Source organism: Tribolium madens, unplaced genomic scaffold (assembly GCF_015345945.1).
Source record: "Tribolium madens isolate multiple individuals breed KSU strain unplaced genomic scaffold, Tmad_KSU_1.1 Scaffold_91;HRSCAF=231;Tcas5.2_LG7, whole genome shotgun sequence".
NCBI lineage: Eukaryota > Metazoa > Arthropoda > Insecta > Coleoptera > Tenebrionidae > Tribolium > Tribolium madens.
Window position 1 is genome coordinate 12,335,107 of NW_025401063.1, and position 16,626 is coordinate 12,351,732.

At 33.9% G+C, this 16,626-nt stretch overlaps 2 protein-coding genes across 5 annotated transcripts in view; both read left to right on the top strand.

The window, feature by feature from the left end:
* LOC123012005 (hemicentin-1-like) overlaps nt 1-16,626 on the top strand; it is a 182,806-nt gene that overhangs the window by 40,083 nt on the left and 126,097 nt on the right. The window lies entirely within an intron of this gene.
* LOC123012010 (jupiter microtubule associated homolog 1-like) lies at nt 15,648-16,080 on the top strand. The gene has a single exon (XM_044409756.1). It carries the CDS (start codon nt 15,725-15,727, stop codon nt 15,995-15,997), a length of 273 nt encoding a protein of 90 aa, XP_044265691.1. The 5' UTR covers nt 15,648-15,724; the 3' UTR covers nt 15,998-16,080.

The following is a 16,626-nucleotide window of genomic DNA, read 5'->3' on the forward strand; positions in this document are numbered from 1 at the left end:
ATTTATAGTTTATAGCTTGTAAACATAAAAAAAGACTTATTAATTTATTTAAAAACAAAAAATACTAACAAATTTTATCCAAGTGGCGTCCCATAGTTTGATGATGACTGGTAGTTCCTCTTATTTTCCGCTACGTTTGACGGTTTGACTCATTCGCATAGTAACAACAAAGACAAAACTAATAGCGCATGATGGGACTGTGTTATTTGATACAGTTTTCGAGTAAAATTTAAAAAATTTTAGTATAGCCGCCTTCTGTGTGTGTGAGAGAATTTTGCAGTATTAGTAAAAACAACTTTGCTTCTTGATTAGATTAATTAATATGTTTGATATTTGATGCTGCTTTTGCGTTTTATATCCAATTCTCAATTTTTATTAGTCAAAGAGAGCCAGCAACATTATTCCGGCTTGCCAGTAAGGGCAAGAACCTGCCAAAAGCTTTGTTATGAGATTTTTCTACCTCATTTTAGTTAATTCAATTTTAAAATTGATTTGGCAATCGGTGTAAACTTTCGCCGCTTCCGGTGGTAAAAATAATTCGGTTTCGTGGTTTTTGTACAAAATTGAGCCTTGGATAATTGCAAGATCGGCCTGTTTACGACTATAAATTTATCTAAGTACCTTCCCGGAATTACTCCCGAATCTGTCTTAGCGTCGTGTAATTTAGTTTGGGGTTGGATACCGTCGGAGAGCATAAGAAAAGGCAACGAATGACAGCAATATCTCCGCGTGCGAGGCAGCTACTTACAGATATCCTGAGCAATTTGCTCTTTACGACGTCACTTAGTCTGCTCCCGGTGGCTTCGCCTGCTAAAGAATCTGCTAAGCCTTATTGCGATACCGAAGCCTCTACACTTTTATTTCAATTAATGGGACGTCTCGACCGGTTTTACCATCATGCCAGGATGAAACTTTAATCATGTGGAGCTTTTTGTTTCAAGAATGTTTAATTGTTTCGAACTTGATTATGATAAATCGTTGACGAGGAAGAATCCAGGTTTTCACTTAATTGAAACAAATGGCCTTTGTAAATCTTTCTGCAAGATCAGCATCTGAATCTATTAGGCATATTAAGAAGATGACAGAAGCTTGCGAGATATGTAAAATAAGCGAGCCTCGTTGGGTTCCCGGAATAATAATGCTCCCGTAATGCCTTTTAATTAGCACAGTTGATGGCAATTAAAGAAGCGGCTGGTTTTAGAGACTTGATTACGGTGCAGAATGCATCTATCTTCATTAGAAGGGATGGTTGATAAGATGCCAATTACGGCGTAAGTTTAAAACACACAAGCATCATATTGTAATTCGAAAATTAATAGCTTTTTAAGTTTGCGATCAAGAGGGGTGCGAGGCAGTGAATTATTAGTCGATTATGAATGATAATGGTAATACCATTATTTTCATAATTAATCAATTTATCTCACCATATGTTTTTAATCTTCTAGCCAGATTGATGTAGACATTGTAAAGGCTACTCGTTGTTTAGGATTTGTAATATTAATTTAAAAAACTTAATTTAAACACAACTTTTATTTATTATTTACTTATTAAAAGAAGAATAACATACTTTGAAAAAATCACACAGGTTTTAATCGCTCAAAGATTGCCGTTCTGTGCCGTGACTTTCCGACTCTCAAGATAAAAAACTTCTCTGGCTGGTTCGCAGCTGTGAGTATTGTATACAGGATGCGCCAGAACTCGCGCCCTAGAGAAAAATTTCAAGTAAGTTAAGATACTAGAAACATGAAAAAATGTTTAAATCACCTCTATGTGTCAAAAAATTTTGACATATAGTTTTTGCCAATTGACATTTTTTATATCTAATGATACTGATAATCTTGTATGTTTTTTTATAATTATTTAGTAAAGGTACGAAAATTTTGACAATAAAAGCCACAAATAACATTAAACAAAGTTACAATTTAGGATACAGCTTCTTTGTTTCCTCTTCTAATAGCCTGTAGCAAAAAAACTTGAAAAAATATTTTTTTAACAGAAATAAACAGAAACAAAGTGTAAAATTTAAACTCTCATAACTTCGAAATTTTTATAGATAAAACTTTTTAAACATTTTTTCCATCTTCTTGGTATCTTACCTTACATGGTATCTTTCTTTGGGGCGTGAGTTCTGGCGCATCTTATATAGACAAACCTTATAATTACTTGAAATATTGCTTCCAAGTGTACAGTATGTTTCAGAATTAATGACATAAACTTGGCTTTTTGGTTTTAAGGCATAAAGTCTCTTTTTCTTTGCAATTTTTGCATTCACTCTGTATAAGATGTCGACAAATCTGAAATAGTGTTGCAGGCCATGAAGATCACAATGTGTACTCCGTCTCCTTGGAAGAAGTGTGACGATCTCCAGTGGCGTATTGTAGCAGAAGCCTAAACATCCTCACAAAATCACAAGGGTTTCTTGAATTTTGACCTGTTTTTAGAAGATAATACTAGAGAGTAGAAAGGTTCAATGACCAAGTAAACTAAAAACTTTATGCTGTGCATATTGATCCTGCAAGCAATCAAATTGTGTGATGATGCAAGTTACCAGTATGTCAGTATAAGAAGGAAGAAGAGGTTGAAGCAATTTGTTGAGACAGGAGGTCGAATCCAACGAGGTTGGATCCAACAGACATCTAGGTATTTCTTTCCACAGATCGACAAATTGAAAGCTGAGCTTTTCAAAAGGCGAGCGTCGTATTTAGAGATTAATGAAGAATTCGGATTCGAACTCTTTACCACAACGGAGGAAATCAAAGAGAAATGCTCAAAGTTGATTGAAACTTACAAAGAAAATCTTCATCATAACTTGGAAGGCAAGTAAAAGATTGTTTTCAGCATTGGAGAGAATAAAAGGCTACCGCAGATCTACATCACCTAATCTTAACGCGCTAGCATAATGTGCATCGAAAATCAAATGCTTAATGCTCTCAGTTTTGACAAAATTATTAACGCATTTGCTGACAAGAAAGCTAGAAAGAATCAACAGACATTGTTTTTATAAATTATCTCCTATTTTTTTTTCTATTTTTGAATTATGTATTACTAATTACTATAAATAAACATTACGCGTTTATTAAGTACCTAACAATTTTACAATCAATTTGACACTCACCATTATCATTAACGAAATTAATAAAAAAAACAGAAAAGAAAAGAATGCTATATCAAACACTAATATGTAAAAAATGTGTTAGTGAAACAGAAAAAATGAATGGGAGGGAGGGGTCGAAAATTTCTTAGGGCTTTGGGCGCCAAATTGAGTTAATACACCACTCACCATTTCTTTGGAGACTTTTACTGTAAACTCATAAATAATATCAACAATGAGTAAGTTTATAGCTGTGTTTTTGAAGAGGATTTAATAGTTTTATACTAACTCGAGATATTCATGTAGAAGATACATGTTCGACACATTGTGTTTCATGAGTTTGAACGAATTCAATATAGTTTTCCTAGAAAAGAATCAAACCTCGGCATTTATTTAGATGAGTTATGATACCAATTTGTTTCAAGCGCCTTGATGCGGTTAAGTTATAAACTTAAACCAAACTTGCAGCGACAATGGCTGTGCATTTATCACCACTACTTGTGCTCTACTCGACAAACTCTAATAATTTGTCATAATTGTCTAAAAATAATTCAAGATAAACTCCATCTTGATATAACTTAATCTCAAGACCCTCCCAGTAATCTCAATCTTTTTCAATTTCAGAAATTGTGGAACGTACTCCGACTCTAATTTAAGTTTTAAATTCTTATACGTGCCCTCTAGGATTCGAAACAGCGACATGCTTTTAACATAAACGACAACCACACGGGCATAAATTACAAGAGAAAAATTCTAGCAATAGTTACGTGATTTACTTTGCCAAATATTGATTTCAATCAGAACAAAAACCCTTGCAGAATTACAAGTTAAGGTTAACAGAGCTCTGGCCCGTAGTCATTTTCATGGGAGTGTTTCCTGTTTTAAGACAAGAGTTTGCTAAAGTGGTAGTATTAATTCAGGATTGGCGATCGTTGAAGTTCAGGGAGAATGAACAAGAACAAGTAAGGAGCACAAGTTGCTGCTTAAAGCATCTTAATTGAATCAGTGTGTATTTCGCCAGGTTCTGAATAATGGCGGCGCTAGAAGTGATCCAGCAACTGCCACCCTTGAAAGACACATCGAGGAACTATAAACATTTACGTGTTCCGTTTAATTCTAAGTCTAATGAAGGTACATATACCGTGTTCTCCTACTTTGCCAACAAGCAACGAGAATTCATTAATTGTTTGCAAGTTAGAAGTGGAGTGTTTAAATATAACCTTACAAGAAAAAAAAACAATATATAAATCTTTCGACTCGTGTTTTAATAACTTAGAACAATACAAATCAAATTCCAAAAGTTGGAAATTTCATTTCAAGACTTAGAGTCAAACTCCAGGAGCCGGGATATTTACCATGATAATAGCGTATCAAAGTGCAGGAGATTGGCCAATAAACTTAATTTCCGATGCAAAACGGACCAGCGAAATTCCGGTTTAAAACCGTTAACGGTTCGAATCATTCCGCAATTCAAATTTGTCATTACAGCAGTTGATCATTGTTGTAGATTCGACGAAAAATTTTCTAATTTCGTGTAGGTTTCGGTCGCCGAAATTGAAATTGTCGAGTTAAAGGTTTCTCATCGAATTGTGAAGGGTCCGTTTTACATCGGAAATTAGATTTATTGAACAATTTCCTTCGCTTTGACTATGGGCCATTATCCTGACACAGCTTTTTGCTTCACAGCTACTCAAAAATTCACCACTTGGCAATATTGCAACAAAATTTGAAACGTTCTTATAAATATAAACTTGGTTTACTAATGAAAAAATAAAACAACATTTGAGGAAAACGCGCCAAGTATGTTGAATACCCTACTCAGCTAAAATTAAACCTTAGTCACATTTTATATAATATGCTTAATTATGAAAAAAAAATTATAATTAATGCAGACTTTGTTGCATTTTAATAATTAAGCAGGGTGATTTGTCGTGAAATAAAGTGTACATTTTGGTAATCAACTCTAAAATACTGTCATAAACACACTTTGATGACATAATAATTTTCATACTCAAGATAACTATTTACATTTATTATCTCAATTAAAGAAAATGTGTTAAGAGTTGGAAGGGGATATTTTGCCGATAATACAAACACGTTTTGATCATTAACCTAACACGATTTTCGAATTGGCTTTATTTATGTCACTTAGATATATCACCCCACAATATGCAGTACCTAATATCCTCCCTCTTGCACAGCTAACCACAGTTTAGCGTGATTGGTTTCCGCGAGGGAAACGGCGCTGACGATCAAATTTGCCTAAAACGAAAACTAATTTACCAAGCATTTTTATGGCCGCGCCAATACTTTACAAGTCGAGCCGTAGGGTCTAATACCGTAAACAGCTATTACTGCAAGCTAACGTATTATACACGGTAAATTTTCACCCAATTTAACCGCTGCCACTGGTGTGCCTATGTGCATGTATCTATAACAGATGTAGCAAGATGGCCGTTTAACGTTAAAAAGTAAACAGAGCCCAAATTTCCGTTTCTTTGTGATCCATTTGTAGATAAAATATCATTCAGAGCAGAAGGTCTTTTTGTGCTTCGACCGCTTCGCTGCGCTCGGCCTCTCAGCTTAGCACAATAAGATTCTCGTCTATTCCTAATGATCTAATCTACTATTTTTCGATAGCTTGAAATATCTCTCTTATAAATAAATACAGTCTTTTAACAATAGTAGGTAAATAATTTGTCCATTTTTATGTATGAGAGTTTCGTTTTTAGTTTTTTTGTTGATACGTATTTCAGTTGTTTAGTTCAATATTTTCCCTAAACAATATTCCATTCTGTATCGAGCAACGCACCCTTATAAACCCTCTGTTGAAATATTTGATCCTCGAAAAGTAAACACAGCGTTGACGGCTCATCGGTGGTACACGGTTTGTAACTTCAGCTTCATCTGCATTTGGTATGGCTTCTTCGTGTAAAATACTTTATGCAGATATAACACATTCGTCGCTTTTATTTGCACCAACTCGTAACAAAGTCATTCCTGATGAAGTGGCTATTGTCGAATTAGAACTCTAACTGGTAGTGATCTTTTTTTGTTATAAAGATGTCGGTTATCAGGTTCTACACACGAAATGCGCACATGAATGTTCGCAATGAGTTGTAACTAATACAAAGGTCTTATCTTGCTGATAAATCAAATCAAGCGTGAAACTGGAAATTGCCAGGGAGAAGTGATTCGCTCGCAGGAATTTGGCCGTGATGTTAATGTTGATAACGAATTGTTCCCGATATGCTGGCAGGAATGTACTTAAAGTTTTGCGACTCTAAAGCTTTGAAATGTAATGGTCTTTTAGCAGTAGGGGAGCAATGTGGAAATATTTGAATATGGTGGCAGTGTCAGTGTCTGCTCTCTTTGTTTTGTCAATTTCTATTTGTAGAAGAAGCTTTGGCTGTGGTTAAGGGTTCGATTAATCATCCAGGGTCTTATTGACTTAATCATTTAAGCATTTGTTTGACCATTTGGCTACTCGAGGAAACTGGCAGTGAAGGTAAACCATCGAAGAAGATTAGGATTGCAAGTATTCAGAGTTCAACGGATCCAAGTCCAACACAACTAATGAACTAAAACTCGAACAAAGCCGCAAACTAAACACAATACAGATCTGCTTATCCCTCAAGAAACATCCATTATCCTGGAATCAATGGACCACTAGATTAGTCCGAGGTGACGTCTTAGAACTCAATGGAGCAATTACGGGACCGATTACAGTCCTATACTCTCCACCACTGTTGAGCAAATTACTTGATACAACTGTCCTGAGAGCTGCTCGTTAAGACGGCATTGTCCCGAGGTGGCCGAACTCCGCCATTAGCATCTCCGCCAATCTCAAAAAACTAGGAGTATTAATTTACGATATAATTTCGACAAAAACTAGTAACGATCTAGTCGAGAATAACTCCGCACCCATAAACCTGGCTAACTTATTAACATTTCTTTTTCGCTCGCCGCCGATTTGATTTAAGCTATTTACAAGTAATTTGCTTCTAGTTTGAAGGTGAGGCGCAGCTTCGATAAGTAGGAAACTAACAGGGTAATGAAGTAATTAAGAATCACGTAAGCAAATGCTGAAAGACGAGATAAAGGCGAGTGGCTGCAAATAAAGCGAACGCTAAGTAAATCTCTCCAAGTATTCGCTGAAGAAGTGCAATTAGCGTCGACGGTGGACGTGATCGGAATCGAGAGTCGGCGTTCGAAGCTCGCCAAAACTTGGAACTCGTGACAGCAAACAACCACCACTCTGTTTCCCTCAAACCCGACTAGTTGTGATTTAGGGTCGACGACTAATGTCCTCCCGGCTTTTTCCTGACCTCCTTACGAAAGAGACAGCAGAATGTGGAGGAGACTGTTAAAATGTCCGAACCTCGTAAATTATAACACAGAACGGACTAAACGGGGAGGAGGTCAACGAGTGAATAGAATATTAATTCACAGACGAAATCAAGATTTTATTAGTACTACAAAATTCTTGTTCGATTGCTGCTGCTTGTCTAACTTGTCTTGAAACTACCAATATTTTATTATCAAGAAATGTCAATTTGTAATACGATTAGTTCTGTAAAGAACATTTTCGTAAAGTTTGACATCAGTTTAATAATATTTTATTATATAATTTCACTAAACCAATTGTTTCAAATGTTCTTTAAGAATTATCTAGAAGTTTTAAATTCAAACATCAATTAGCTCCGAAATGTCAAACCGAAGTACCCTCATCTAATTCCCTCTAGACAGATTTACACAGCAACTCTTCCAAAGTGAGATCAAATTTAGTCTTGAATTTTAATCATTTAGAACTTGGGTTTTACTTGAAATTATAACATTGTCGCAAGTCCCATGTACCTAATGCAAGTATCTACATACATACAGATTCATTGGTATGTGTATGAAACCGATTTCATTAACTGAATGTCTATTGTTGTTCGGTTTAATTATTATAATTTTAAAAGGATTTTAAGACAACCGAGAGAAATATGTGGCACAAATTTAAGACTGGAATTTTCTTTACAACAATACACTAGTCGGTTTTTATTGTATCTTTTAATTTTAACAATTTTACAAAAAATTAATGTTCCACTGATGAATCGACCCCTCATTTTTTGAGTCACTGCTCTGGCAAAACATTTTACTTTGTCACGTGTACAACTTTGAGTATAGACAATTTATCGGCTTGTTCGAAACCTTTACAAGTGAGTGAGTTGTGTTGTATTTTTAAGTTTAGATTTTTTTAATTTGTGTATATTGCGTAATTTTCTAGATTTTTATTCTAAGCAGCTTGAAGTTATTCAGTCACCCAGCTTTTTAAAAAATATATATTTTTTGTGTGATATTCCCTGCATTAGCGCCTCTAATTGTGCAAAAAGCACCACTTTATCAGCCAAATGGAGAATTTCAGGCACGCCTTAGCTATAACACACAAAAATCCTATTCGAACAAAAATAGAATATTATACACGGGGGTCCTATTATCTAAATCTACCTACAGAGCGCAATACTTCCACTCTTCATTCGTGCCTCCGTGCTTATAAAGCTTTGCATTCCTATCGCGCACTTAAAAAATATTACCGCAGAGTTTAAATTAAACTCACACTTTTGTTTTTCGTAAAAAAACAGACCACGTGTGAGTTGTGTTCCTTTGCAAGTTTGGTGACGGAACTTTGATGTTGCTGCATGGAGAATGGAGCTACTATCAAAGAACATATAATTCATAAATAAGTTACAACACACCACCTGCCGTCTTCACCTAGGTCTTGAGTGCCTTCAGTCAGCAGAAACGGTGTGTCTGAAAGTATACTGCTGAAACGTGATACGAATTAGAAAGAGACGGCGAACGTGGGAATACAGAACTGCGTTTACAAAACGAATAGTTTTGTGAAGTGAAATTTTTCATTATTTATTAGATTTACATTTGATTTTTATTAAGTGAAACAAATAAAAAGTTGAAACTATTGTACGGTTGCTCTTTAATTGGATCTAGAATAAAAGAATTATTAAATAAATATGCATTTAGGTTTTGACTGGTTTTATTAATAATAATTACTTATATCTGTTTTGTTTCGTATCCTGAAATCACTGTCAGATTATTTTAAAAGATATAATTTCATTTATCAAAAGAAATATGTTCTATCATTGGGTGACTATCAATGATAATACCTCGAAATGAACATGTCCAGCAAATGAAGTTTGAGGACACGCAACTGCTTCTCATGCATGTTAATGAAGTAACCGTGCGTTGAACGGTCTTTATAGGTCGTTCTTTCAGACTTTTCTCTCGCAATCTAAACATAATCAAGGAGTGATATACATTTACAAGACACGAACATCTGCTATTGTAAATGGTGTGTCACTAAGGTAGCTCTAGTGAGGCTAATGTTACGGAATTTACGCTATTACACAAAAAAAAACTGTATTTTGTTTGAAAAATGAGAATTTAATAGATTTGAACTCTCACTTTGTTTCTAAATAAAGTAAAACAAAATATCTATAGATATTTTATTGTAAAACGTTGAGCGAAAAAATAGATTTATCTGCAATTCGACATGGTTTTGCTTTTTCTCTTACTGGTAATTCGAAAAACAAATACCCGTGTAGAGTACACGAACGGGGAAAATTACCATTACCCTACAATTTCAGATATTCAAAATTTACGAGTATGAAGCATGAAAAAGCCAATCGTAAAATATTCCTTCTAAATATTCATTTTCTCCGAAATTATCTTTGACGTCTCGTAAAATTCGGATTAGGAAAAAAATTAAGTAGGTTTCGTTTTATTTTTAGCGAGATGTGTTTTCCATGTCGCGTGAAAATGTATAACACATCTGGAAAAACTGAAAATTTAATTTTTTTGAATGTTAATATTTTAAAGTTTTATTCAAGCTTTTGCTGCAATTCGGTGTCGATGAATGACTGCTTATGAAAGTCTTTAAAGCCCTCAAGCAATCTTTTCATCTAAAAGTAGGTATTTTCTTTCTTTGCACTTCGTGATTAATCTGCAGGATCTCGACATGCAAGGCAATAGAAAAATATATATCTAACGATTTTTCCTCCACGCTGTCACTGATGATTCATTTCGTAATTACAAAGTTTGGAACTCATCCGTGTAAATAATGACTTAATTAAGAAAATATACTTTTGGATTTCGAGGAATATTCGACGAGTCTTACGTGTAAACAACTTATAATTCACTCGCATGAATATTCAAGGCATACCTGCAAAATTCGAAATTCGTGAGGAATGTCATAAAGATTTATAGAATTTCCGGAGGCGGTTGTGGAAACTGGGGGCGCATTGTCGATATTAACAGCAATAACAATCATAATTAAATTTCGCTTAGAGCTCAAAGCGGCATTTTTTACATTATTGAGTTGCAAACTTTAAACAAGCAATTTGTTCTATTTTTTAACACACTCAGATTACCGTGAGATAAATTTTATGCATTTTTTTAGACCCTATTGCTGATATTATAAACCCATAAGAGAATTTTCTTTAATACTATAAAGCAACAAGATTGATATCACCTAAAATTACTATACCATATAGAACAAGATAACCCTTTAGTAACAAAGTTATAAGTACATCATAGTCGTTGATGAAATGCTGGGATTATGGCTGAGTTAGAGATGTTCCGAGATAATCCATCTCTTTTTGTAAATACCAAACCAAAACTATTTAATTACCACATCTGCGCTTTTTCGTTAGCAAATTGTTTTGATTAACACACTTTGTAACCTTGCTTTTAACAAAATTGAGTCCGGGTTGCCCGAAATAAAAGTGGTGGACCGCGATTTCCGGTTATAAAGCACGTAACAAGCTAATTATCTCCACCGTTGGATATTTGTTTTTTAAATTTGTAACCCACGTTTTTCACTACGTTTTTTCAATTACACTGAAACAAAGTGACCTTTGAAATCTGATAATGTTGTGGCAAATACAGTTTGACTGTTTCTTTGATGTAAGCGTTGTTAGTTAAAATATTTTTGCATCGTTTGGAATTTAGTGCGTCTGTCTAAACTAGAGTTGACTTTGTGATAAAGCTCAGATTAAAATTGTAGTGCTTTATGCTTGGCTCACGTCACTTACACTTCATACAATAGATAAATTACTGGGGCTTAAAACTTAAAAAATCTTAAAAATTTGTTTCGTATGTCAACAGTGTGCTTTTTCAAGCTCAATTATATTCGTATTTAAGGTGTTACAAAGCTGCAATTAGGATATGTTGGAGTCTTATTGGAAGGAACTTCGAATCAAAGTTGTTGAAAAACCTGCTCTCGAGGGTTCAGTCAAGTAAACGGAAATGCATGGAGAGAAGCTTCGATATTATCTGACGTCTGTACACTTCAAAGAGAAGACATCTCGTTTGTTTTGTAAAACCCGAGCTTTTCCCATTCCAAGAACTGCCTGTTACCGAGTACAAATGCGGCCAATTATAAAAAGAATAAGTAGATAGCAACAGACTATTACATGTCGAAAAATATAAAAACAAAAAACGTCCTTTACTTTTTTTTATTCTTAGTTAGTACACGTTTGCTTTTTTCCGACTGTATTTTGTTCATTTTTTTCTTTTAGTTGTCTTGTCGCATTATTTAATCCGCTTTATTCAAATCAAGTAATAGAACGCAAACGGCAAAAAATTCGGATCGATTTCTCGCTTGCTTAAAAAAGAACCGTATTGACTTTACCGGAGGCATTTCGTCCCTAAAAAATAAAAAGATGAAGAGAAAGACGTGAGTCGTAGATGCTGACACACTTTAATATGTAAATCGTGAGTTATGCGACTCCCGAGGGAATTTTATCCATTTTTTGTTCCTGCATTTATTGTTATACCTCGGCTCGCTACTGTGATATGAATGACTTGTGGCACCTGAATGTTAAATATTTGCCAGTGAAAAAGTGGAAGCTCGGATTTACCGGCGATGGGGATGCGTTCGCACATTTTTACACCGTTTTGACGCGGACTGATCCGGAAATGACATTCTCTATTTTCTTAAAATACATCGAAACGGCTCACCGTCATATTTACTTTTCGTCACAACGCGTCAAATCTGCAAAAGGTGCCACTTACATCACGAAAATTAAGCTCGCATTTAGCTTATTACGAACGAGAGGGGAGAAAGTGGATGGATCGTGAAAAGCATTTTTAGAAGAGATTCGGCAACACTGAGATTAAATCTTTTGCGACTCTCGCTTCCAAGTATGTCAGAAATAATTACACTATCTTTTATAAAATCTATTAATATATCAATTTGAAAACTCTAGAATAATCAATATTTATATAAATAAGTACATAAACTTGTGAATACAAGCATCCAATTAAAAGATTTAAATTATATTTAGTTTGACAAATACGAGTAGTCAATTATTTTTTTTAATTCTATAAGTCATAATACATTCATTTTATTACATGGTATTTAAAAATCTTACCGAAATATAACAATATGTTTAAGGAATCTAATAAAATTAAAAGTTAATCAAAATATACAAATAAGTGTCTTCAAAGTTAAAAAGCGATAAATTGCTATTAAAATAAAGCATGATTTGGAAGAAAAATTAAAAATTAATCAACTTTTTTGAAAGATAATTTGATTTATTAATTAAAAATGAAACTATGAAAATAAAACAAGAACTAATATGTGATTAAAGCAGTAGACATCAGAACAAAACTATTAAAAATCAACGTCGCAATAACCTAGAGAAAAATTCAAATAAAAACGGCATCCAAGCTGGCAAATTGGAGCACAAAGAATGTCAGTAATATCCTAAAAAATAAATAACAGGAAATAAAAAATTTGTAAAGGCACATCGATAGGTAATATTTAGCAAACATGCAAATATGCTGAAACTGAATTGATACTTTATAAAATAGAAAAAAACGCTACTCTATGAATGTGAGCTTCTATTATAAATGACAACATTCGCTTTGTTATTTTCAGTGCCCAATTTGATTTAACTAAATTACAATCAAGCAGTATTTGTCTTCGTTTTGGGCTGGCACCGCGACGCTGATGGCAAGTTCAAACAAGCATCGCTGTCAAGTGTGTCTGTAACCGCGCAACAAATGTTAGACCGGTCGGATTTAAAAGGATTTTCCAGTAATACAGCGTATCCTGTTTATGTAAATGGGCCAATCTCTAGGGCATTTCATCCGTTCAACTCCCGACCATATATCTCACTTTGATGAAGTACACCCTCACTTAGGCTAATTAAAGAAGGTAGCCAACATTTAATTAAGGCAAATGCGACAAAATTTTCGAAGCGAGCATATTTTTCGTCGCGAAAATCCGCCGTAAATTTATGGATCCCACAACTGCCATCATTAATGCAATATGTGTATTGAGTCACGTACTACTTTTAATAATACGTCCCCCAGTAAATGATTTATGTGCCGAGCGCTCCAAGTCGGAATCACACTTGGAGTGCTTTTATATACAGAGCGATTTTCATAAAGTTTTGATTGCCGCAATAAAAAAAACAAATCGGGAAAATCGAGCTTGATTTATGATTTTGCGGAAATGACATATGAAAATGACCCGTTGTATTCGGCAATGCCATCAACAGAAACCTCAAAATAGCAGGTGTGTACGCATTGTCGGCTTTCAAGACAGTATTATGTCGAAAAAGCGTTCGGGTTTTTTTGACACTCGATTATGGAGGTTGTAAACTTGTCAATAGCACTGAAATGAGATCGGTTAAGATATGCTGCAGCGATGTTAAAAGGGATGATTTATTTCTTAACATAGTATAGAAATATATTTGTGTTTATTTCAAGTTAATCTCGATCAAATATTTTCACATAGAAATTACTTAATTGACTAGCTTTAAGTCAATTTCACTTACTGTGCAGAAATGTTAGTTAAATTTAAATGCGGCTTAAATTGCTAATAGTAAGTGGTGTAAATGATCCGAAGGAAGGCGTTTAAATATTAACGGTTCTACTTAACGATTAGAACCATTATTATTTAAATAGCTACTATCAAAGCAGCATCGCCTAAATCCTAATTTAATTTATTAAATATTTCTAACCAAAGTTGATCGCAATTGTTAGCAAAGTCGGTACTAAATTATTTATAAGTCCACACAAGGAACCTGAAGATAAATTAAAAATTCATCACGGTTTCATTTTCAAACAGACATTTTGTTCGTTATCTGTTTATGTACTGACTGTATATTTTATAAATGTTTTACAAGCTCAGAGATTGTCTATTAATAATTTACACACACAAATATTTAAATAAATAATTATTATACATAATTAATAAATTTCTATTTATAACTTCAATATCGACAAAATTCTAATTTTTTTTTAGTTTCAAATTTCTTGTTATTATCTCAAAAATGTTGGGCTATCGTGTGCTATATCTGTAACGAAGTATCTGCACCAAGTCATTAATTCTTGCACCTCACTGGCCAAGCTGCAGCTTCCTGCTGCTCTTAATATGATCGGATATTATATCATCCTATTCATCTAAAATTTACGTCAGGTAATGGATGCCTTCATGTTATAATTAATTTTATATAAAATTTTATATTAAAGCATGGCTTAATAATAAATACATTTTTTAGTTTCAGGTAAGGAAACTCAACTCGAATGTGTGAGAAATATAAGGCTTTATTAGGGTAAGTGAGTAGGTTGCAAAATAAAAAGTTTCCGTTTTAATCCAGTCAGTTTCAAAAAATTTATCAAAAACTGTCTGTAAAGGCACTCTAAAAAATTTAGATTATTTATTAAAATGTCTTAAACTGATTACCTTCTTTCACTCCGGAATGTTTCATAAATGTAATGAAGTCAAAAAATACCTTCCAGCATTGTTTATTAAATACCTTAATAAAAATTTTGTTCTGGTGAAACTTAATTACTGAAAAGAAAATCGATATTTCTTTTACATGTTGAACAGTGGTGAAACTGGAATGCAATATTAAATGATGTCTGTTGCAGAAGCGAATTGTACAAGACGGATAATACAACAGTGACCCATCTGGATGTAGACTGATTCTGATTAGTACAAAAGACGGTTGAGTAATTTAATAAAGCATATCAAAACTTTGACACAATAAATACTCAAAGCATAACTGGATTCATAGCAATAAATACAACGATGTTAGTTAAGTTCGTAGTCCTTCCGTAATACTTAGTTAGTAACTCACAAAACTGACACAATGTCGTGTGTATTGTTCTCTCGAATTACTACAAATCACGAAGAACAAAATATGAAAAAACATTTACTATCGATTGTAATTACATCAATTTCTTGTCAGTACAAACAGTAAAGTAACAAAATCCTCGTTTTCTTGATAACGACACGTCTGAACGTTTTGAGATGGTTAAAAATTAGTTGTTTAGTTAGTAGTCAAAATGTCTCTATCGATTAAACCCTTTGCGAATTGCGATCAAAAGATAGGTCTACCTGCGACGTCAAGTTTCAGTAATGAACAAGTTGCGGAAAGTGCCTACAGAGGCGTTATACAGGTGTTCGATCTTGTAATTGGTGTCAGTTTTGAGGGCCAGTTGAGAGCCCTAATAATTGTTTCTATAACAAAATGAAAAAAACACTTTGACAAGTAGTCAAATTTTTTATCAGTAACTAAATTTAATTTGATTTATTCGAGTATATTTGTACAAAAAATGACTTCGACAAATGTTTTTAGTGGGATGGGGAACAATCGAAGTTCCAGCAGGGTTCTGAGACCACCAGGAGGAGAGTATCATGACATTTTGGGATTATCAAACGCAGCAGAAATATCAAAAACACCAGGACATAAAAGCAGGGAAAGCGATGAAGTTGTCAAAGAAAAGGTTAACACTGAAACAAAAACTGAAAAAGTAGCCACAGTGAAATCTGAAAACCAAAGACGAGTTCGTGTACCTCCAGGAGGTTTTTCTTCCGGCTTGTGGTAAAACAAGCCATAATATAGTTTTAGATTGTTATAGTTTTATTAAATTTTATTTAACATTTTCAAATATATAAAAAAAAACATAAATACTTTTTTTATTAAAATATTTTCATTAAATGTAAGGTATATTTAAATTTAATATTATATTATAGCACTATTAAAAATACCAATTTACTTCTGAGATTACTTTAAAAATCAAATTAAAAACTAAAATATGTATTATTTATTTTTTCATTTCAAAACACTTATTATTATTAAAATTTGGATCAAGTAATTTAGTTTCCATTTCCTGAAATTGTCTATTGTTTGTTTTGTTGACATGTAAAAATTTTCGTCAAAAATTTCGAACATTTATCAAAATTTTAAGTGAAACTAAATAAACATGGGGACTCAAAAAGTGGTAATTCCAAAGGGTCTAATCAACCCCGGTGAAACGGTGGTGGTGGAGATTCCCGAACAGTTTAAAGGTGTTAGTACAGTGGTAGCTCGGCCAAAATCTGCCGACATGTCAGTTCCTCTGCCTCCAACCCCCAAAAACAGGCTAGTTGGAAGACCTGGCCGTACTTGGCCTAAAAAAGACCCACGTCGCGGTTATGGTGCATTACACGACGAAGGTGTCACATGGGGCGGTCG

Excerpts from the sequence above, each read along its gene's own strand:
- LOC123012010 (XM_044409756.1), top strand. The coding sequence starts at position 15,725 with ATGACTTCGACAAATGTTTTTAGTGGGATGGGGAACAATCGAAGTTCC.